The following is a 7,624-nucleotide window of genomic DNA, read 5'->3' as shown; positions in this document are numbered from 1 at the left end:
CTGTGATTGTTAGAACAGAAAGCATTTTGTGTAATGTTAATAAAAACTCCACCTGTTGGCGGCCATGAACTATCTCCATGCATGTAGCGAAGGTTTCCTTTGACGACGGAGCGTTGAGGACCTGATATTGTGAAACAGCGTTATGCACTGAGCTGCTATCTTTTCTATTTAGTTTAAGGTAATCCAATCGTTCAACACTTTTTTCTTTACTGGCCGCGCTTCTGTTGCTTACCATCTTCCCACATAGCTGCTAATAGCACTTAGCTTTTCTCAACATCTTATTGGCAGAAATGAGAGCGTTTCGCAACACAAATAATCATTGGACTCGAACACAGTTCACTAAACAGTAAAACATTATTTAGATCGTTTGAAAGAAACTGTAGTGGCTGTGGGTGATATCCTACTGGGGAAAGACTGTACTGTTTTTGATGCATTTTTTCATCAAGAACAATTATGAGTTTTTCATGCAAACTCAGTTTCATGAAACTATATAGTTTCAAATAATGTTTATGTTAATGTTAAACATTAACAGTGTTAATAAATTAAACACTGTTTATTAATTCTGTCTGTCTGAATTCGAGGCTTAGAAGTATGGATTAGGGATTATAAAAATCGGTCACATAGTTTAATCAGTAAGAAAAGAAAGAAGAATAAACATAAATCTAACATGTTCCTTCAGAAAGTTAGTTTTCCACCTGCACAACTCACATCTTTATCAGTGAAGCAGGTTACTCCCACCATTTACTGTATAGTATAAGTTAGTAATCTGATATTTAATTCCAAATTATGAAGAAAATAGAGTTCTTTAAATCAATGCAGAATCAATCAGGTTTGACCCCAATTAGACGTCAAACTAGAGCTGATCAAATATTGTCAATAACCCTTTACTGTGGAATCTAATTAGAAGCCATCTTCAGAGCAGAGATGTAAATTACTTTCTGACCCATGTAGGTAATGGTGCTTCTGCAGTCACACTAGGGGTTGAAACCAAAAATAAAACATGGCAGCTCTGTTTGTTTAGCTTAATGTGGGCAGGTGTTGGTGACCCTTCAGTTGGCCATTTCCCCAGGTGTAACAGCATTTCCTTCCGGGCTGGACGTAATTATCCAGATGTTAACTCCAGGGGCAAATTGGTTCTAAATGGACCACAATCTGTAATTTCCTTCCTCTTCACACATGACATGAAAGGAAGACATTTCTAAAATTAGTAGTTCAGGTTTTTTTTCTTCTGCAGAAAGTTTCAGATAAACAGCAAAAAACAAAGAGATTCAGTTTCAGAATGGCTCTTTATTTAAAAAAATATCCTTCATACGAGATGATATTTAATGAACCAAACTTAACATTTTCCCTCTGATTTGATAGATTTAGTCAGAAATGACAGTCCTGTGTAGTACTGACTGAGAGCTCCTGTAGTTTCAGCTGAAGTGGGAGGAAGATGGGATCACATCCTCTGGACCGGGTTGAGGCCCAGGATGTCGAAGCATTTGGCCATGATGGAGGCTGTGGCTTCACACAGCAGCATCCTCCACATGTTGATCTTATTCACCTCACCTACAGACAGAGAAACAAATTCATTATTCAGCTTTTCATTAGATCTGCCATCAAGTAATATGATTTTTCACAACTTGACCCATTAAAAGGGGAAAAAACCTAATTTTTGACTCAGTTTGAACCACTTCAGAACTCTGTTTTATTTAGAGTCTTAACTTTAAAATCCACCAAAAATTTCCATCTTATGGGTTAAAAATTATAACTCATAACAGTTATAATTTGTATTGATATTAGGTTAAACCAAGTCATATTTTTAATCATACTTTCTAACTTTTCCATAATTTTGGATCTAAACAGTTGAAAATAAAATAAAAACTCAGAGCTAACGGTTTTACCTTAAACCTAAAGTGTAAAAACACCTTTATGGGAAACCCCCCCCCAAAAAGTTATGCTCAAAAAGTTTGTTTTAAAAAAAAGGGTGCACGGTTAAATCTGATGAAGATTGCTGTGGGCAGGAAGGATCTCCAGTAGCAGTGAATCTGCAGACGTCTCTGACTGAAGAGTGTTGCTACATCATAATCGTATGACTATTAAGACATGCTAACAGCTCCATGTCAGGGCAGAAGAGTCAATATTTCAATAACGTCCTGGCTGATACTCCAGCTAATCCACCACATTTGCTTTTGCCGATACTCTTGAAATCTCTAGAAATTCGAGCAGAGGGACGTTGGAGTAGGGGATATGATCAATGATCGATGGAAGGAATAGTTTAAACTTCCTCCTCCTCTCTGCATCCATAAACCTTCAGATGCTCCAAGTTGTAAATACACTATCTTGTTGCCAGGGTTATGCATCATCACTCTCCCAAGGTAAAAAAAAAAAGTAAGAGCAAAAATCCTTCGCATTGCACAGCATCCAAAACAGAGGAATAATTGTCCGAACAATTATTGCTTTTTTGTTTGAGTAGAAAAAAATTAAATAAAATAACTTACAAGTCAAGAAAAATAATAAATCAGAACTAAAATAACGTAACTGAGCATCACAATTCTAATTTGTATGCTGTTCAATTATAAAATAATTAAATATAAGCTCAAAATTAACATGGTCTTAATGCCGGTTGACTGGAAATGTATGTTAACATTACGGATGGAAACAAACAAAAAAAAAAAAAAACAGGAAAAGGAAGATGATTTCTTTTAATTACTGCATTTACTTAAGATACAGAAGGTTCTGGTTTCTATTACACATATTGTAATATAATTATGAGACTTGTGCAAGAAGATTACTTGAGTTGCATTTTTGACCTAAAACTTCCAACTTTTATTTTTTAACAAACTTCATCTGTTTACTTGCATATTTCCCTGTTCCTAAGACAGCACAGTCAGTAAAATGAGTCATGGAGAAAAAAAACCCAACAGATTATCTTGAGGCTAATGCATGAATGTTCTCTGAAACCACAAGACATGATCAAAGATGGAAAGTAGAAATGAAGCCAAATGTTTGGTAGATATTAAATGAGACCAATGTTGAGGCACCAACAAGCGATCAGAGGTCAGAAGTCAGATTTAACGACACTCTCTTTAGTCAACAACAAATAAAAATCAATGACCCAAGCATCCAGTGCACAACAAGGGTCCAGCCCATCGGGTCGGAACCACGTGAGGGAGCAGAAACCCAGCGGTCCGTAACGAGCAGCACAGGCTGCATTAGGCAGAGCGCTCGTTAAAGAGGCGTGGACGTCGGCGGACAGCAAGCTCTGTCTGTAATTTACACAAACAAGACGACGCATTAATGTGAACAGAGGAAAGACGGCGCTGGATGTGTAAAAAAAAAAAATAAAAAATACCACCAATGGGGAAAAAGTTTAGATTTTACACACATTGATGCTTCCTGGGAGATATCCGAGGGAATTCAAGGATGAGAGAAACAAACAGATCGTCTCTGGTTGAATATGCAGAGACGAAACAAATTTCAGAACTGTCATACTTCAAGTTTAAACCAACAAATCAAACAATAAATCAATTAATAGCATGATAAATTAAAACAAGATTGATCATTTCCATTTGGATGACTGATTCTTGCATCAAAGTCTGGCTGACAAAAGGCTTCAGTCTGACGCACTGGTCTAAACTAGTCCATTTTTTTTGAAGGGTAATTTTGTTTAGAGAATCTTATCTGTTGCTTAGGGTGTTTTGTTTATTCATTTTGCATATTTAAAATATCTTCTAGTACCAATGTTGAATGTTCATTATGAATTAAACTTTATCAATCTATGAAAGGGTGGACTTGCATTATTTCCAATGTATTGCTTGTAAATTGTCTCAGAACAACAAAATTATAATTTATCACAATAACTTCTAGGGCAATTTATCATCCAGCAAAATTTGTTATTGTGAAATTTTAGTTCAGTTTTTTTTAAGCAGTTCAGTAATTTGTGTTTTGTTCATTTGATGTTTTACACCTTGATTTAAAAGTCCGAATTGTGCCCTGACAAAGCAAAACAAGCAAAATAAGGCATACTTTACATTCATCTTTAATGTAGAAGCATAGTAATTGCTTTCAAATAGAGAAAAAATTCACAATGAACTCCTACTGGAGTTACAGCTTGTGTGTGGAGAATTAGCATAATAAATCAGCTCTAAGCCTGAAGTGCTCACACTCCAGCACGGCAGGGATAAAACACTTCCAGGAAGGAGGACTAACATACGGCGCGCTGCTTTTAGTTGAAACCCCATCAGAGTGAGACATCCCGCTAATCTGCAGACTCACTTCCAGATCACTAAAACATCTATTTTTAAAACTGAACAGCTGAGAGGAAGAGGACAGAGATCCATAGAGCAGGAATTGCTTTTCTGTACTTAACTATTAAAACTACCAAAAAAGCTTCTCCGATTTGAACAACAAAATTCCAGACTTTTCCATCTTTGTTATTAAAATCAGAATTTTTAATTCCTAGACTTTTTGAGAAAGACACGGTATGATGAAAATTTAATCAATCTAAGAGGGGACGCTGCAAAAGGCACAAAAAAAAAGCATGCTGGCTTTTTGGATTGTTATTCCTTAATTAGCATATATATGTTAACAGATTGTTAAGTAAGTTGTACTGAAAAGCTTTCCTGCTGGTTTATTTTACATTTTAGAGCTGAGAAAAGCAAGTAGAAAAGGAAAACCTCTCTAGCGTAATTTGTGGGAAAACAACTTATGAACAAAATAAAATTTTAAATCATGAATATCTCTTCAGAGGTAGAGAAACACAAATGAACCAAGTTTTAAACCAGGCAAGTAAACCAGGAATTTACTTTTAGTCTGATGAAAATTCCTTCGATGACTAAATATTAATCCATTAAAGGTAATGAATGGATTACAAGTTTTCTGCACATTTCTCAGGTCCAATAGTTCTCTGTTCCTTTTAGTGAATATTGAGAAGAAAAGGACAGTCATACGGACAGATGGATGGACTGAATGATGCATTTGGACAGATTGACAGTCAGATGGGTGATGGATGAATAAATGATTTGCATTGGACAGATGGGCAGTTTGATAAATGGTCAATGATTGACTAATGGAAAAACAAAGGGATGGACGGATGTATAAATTCATACAACATTAAGAGTGTGTTCAGACCAGACCTGCTTAGTTCACTTTAACTGTCTGGTTCGTTTGTGGAGGTGTGAATGTGTAATCGAACTCTGATGTGGACCAAACAAGTAAACTCTGGTCCACCTACAAACACCGGTCTCCACTGGGTTGAAATACACTTTGGTGAGGATAGAATGCATATGTGAATGCCAGGCAGACCGGAGACCACTCCAAAAGCAGGAAGGGAATTATAGTGCAAGGCATTCTAGGTAAATACAACCCAAACAAACACACTAGTGGGAGAGAAAAGGTTTGTGGCCTTTTACCAGATACAAAAGAGAAATTCACTAAAATCTGATGCTACTCCATTTTTGTTTAGTTTTCCTGAGGAAGGAAGTTGTGCTCAGTGTCTTCAGAGGTTTTCAGATTTTTTCCTTCAATAGTTATTAGTGGACCGCCCCCACAGTGGATGGAGGGGACAAGTTTGTCAAAACATTTGGTTTGTTTTGACAGTGCGGTTTGAGAGCAAACTGCAGCAGCTGAAGATGTAACAAAAGTTGCAATTTCAGTCCCGAATTGAACCGAGTCTACGGGACTATCAGGTGAGTAAACTCCCCTGGACATTTTGATTGGGAATGAAGCCTGGAAGCAAATCAGTTTCTGACCTGGAAAACAGTTAAAATCCAGATGTTTCCACTGTGTTATATTCCTTAACTTCTCAGGATTTGTACACTTTTCCCATGGTAAAATTCAAGTATTTTTAAGGTAGATTTTCAAACTTTTCCAGCACCACGTGGAGATAAAAATACAAATTAATCTAATTATATGATATTTATTACTGTTAATAATGTCTTAAGATATTCTAGAGCAGGGACAAGGTAAACTAAAATGTAACAACATTTTATGTGCCTCTCACACCTTATACACGAATGGTAACAAGAAATTTACAAAAATATCTCTAAAAAAATTACTCTTCTTGCATTTTCTGGCATTCAGTATATAGAAATAATTTTAATGATTCTAACTGTCCTAAAACAAGAAATGTTTAGTCTAATTTAGCTCAGACTGAAAAAAAGTGTCTGTGTCTTTTTGTTGTGTGTAAAAAAAAAATAATGGTTTCAACTGCAAATAAAGTTCTAAATTTAGGGTTTTAGTCAAACGTTAGATTGCAGTTTATTATAAAACTGTGCAGTTTGAATATCAAGTATCTTTCAAACCTTGAGAACACTTAATTGAAATCCAAGAATTTTCAAGGATTTCAATCACCTGTTTCTGTTTGGAGGCTCACCTGTCTGCCGGTCCTTCTCCACGCAGTAGCAGCTGTCGTAGAACTCAGTGAAGGTGGTGGCGAGCTCGTACAGGTAGTCGCACAGCGTGTGCAACAGCAGGTCGTCCAGGATCTTCTGCAGGATCTCCGGGAAGCGCAGGATGCACTTCCCCAGCTTCCACTCCTTGTCATGGTCCAGCAGGATCTCCGTGGTCTCTGCAGCCTTTCTGAGCGAGGCCTCGTCCAGGTTGGCCAGACGGGCGATGGACCTGGCAGGACATCAAAAGAGAAATATATAGACATCCATTCACTGCAAGGTTATTACACTTAATTAAAACTAATGAAATAATGAAGTTGAGAAAACATCTGACTAAGCTGAAATAAATAAAACTATAATCAATGGTGAAAACACTATAACTAACTGGAACTATATGGTGCGTTTGTAAAACTAACACATTCTTATCTTAGAATATAAGATAAGATCCTTTGTTTGGTGTTTATGATGTTTTAGCCTTTCAAACTGTGAAACTTAATTATATTTTCCCCACACACAGTTTACATCAGCTGTCTGCAAATTACGGTGCTCTGTACTCCTGCTGGTGGCTTTTAATCCACAAAATGGTCCCAGAAAAAGTTGAGAGAAAACACCCGAGTCAGTTGGTTATTCAATAATGACAACATATTTTTTGAAAACAGTATCTTCTGTTGAGTATTCATTACCCAATCGGTGTATAGATAATCACAATACTTTGATGTTTTTGAATTCTGCACTTATACTTAACCAAAACATGCAAAAACTAAAACTGTTACTATACCTAATAAAAACTAAAAATTTAACTAATAATAACTAATACAAATGAGCAAACAAACTAAAAACTACCGTATTTTCCGCACTATAAGGCACACCGGATTATAAAGCACACCTTCAATAAATGGCCTATTTTAAAACTTTTTTCATATATAAGGTGCACTGCATTATAAGGCACATAGAATAGATGCTACAGTAGAGGCTGAAGTTACGTTATGCATCCACTAAACGGAATGTCAACAAAACAGTCCAACTCCGGCTGGCGAGGAAAGCCTTCTGCGACTGGGCCGGGGTGTGGCCGGACGATGGTCACCCTTCTCGGTTCGCGCACAGCATGTTTGTGAAGAATGTGGTGCTAAATGACCTGCAGACGACCTGATTCTAGACAGTCGGTAGGTAGATAGGTCAGTCAAACTTTATTAACAAACCAGCGTTCAGACACTATCCTAGCATGCACCGCGCGCTTCTTCTTCTACGGG

The 7,624-nt window shown here is 36.8% G+C and overlaps 1 protein-coding gene across 1 annotated transcript in view; it reads right to left on the bottom strand.

Annotated features, from left to right (window-relative positions):
• Positions 1-1,267: 1,267 nt before the first annotated feature.
• Positions 1,268-7,624, bottom strand: part of rars1 (arginyl-tRNA synthetase 1) — a 30,109-nt gene continuing 23,752 nt past the window's right edge. The window contains exons 14-15 of the mRNA XM_007565488.2: positions 6,359-6,606; positions 1,268-1,551 (exon numbers count right to left, since the gene is read on the bottom strand). Coding sequence (XP_007565550.2) covers positions 1,442-1,551; positions 6,359-6,606 — 358 coding nt within the window. The 3' untranslated portion in view covers positions 1,268-1,441. The remainder of the gene's footprint in view (positions 1,552-6,358; positions 6,607-7,624) is intronic.

Source organism: Poecilia formosa, unplaced genomic scaffold (assembly GCF_000485575.1).
Source record: "Poecilia formosa unplaced genomic scaffold, Poecilia_formosa-5.1.2 Scaffold177, whole genome shotgun sequence".
NCBI lineage: Eukaryota > Metazoa > Chordata > Actinopteri > Cyprinodontiformes > Poeciliidae > Poecilia > Poecilia formosa.
This window is presented reverse-complemented; position numbering and strand designations above follow the sequence as displayed.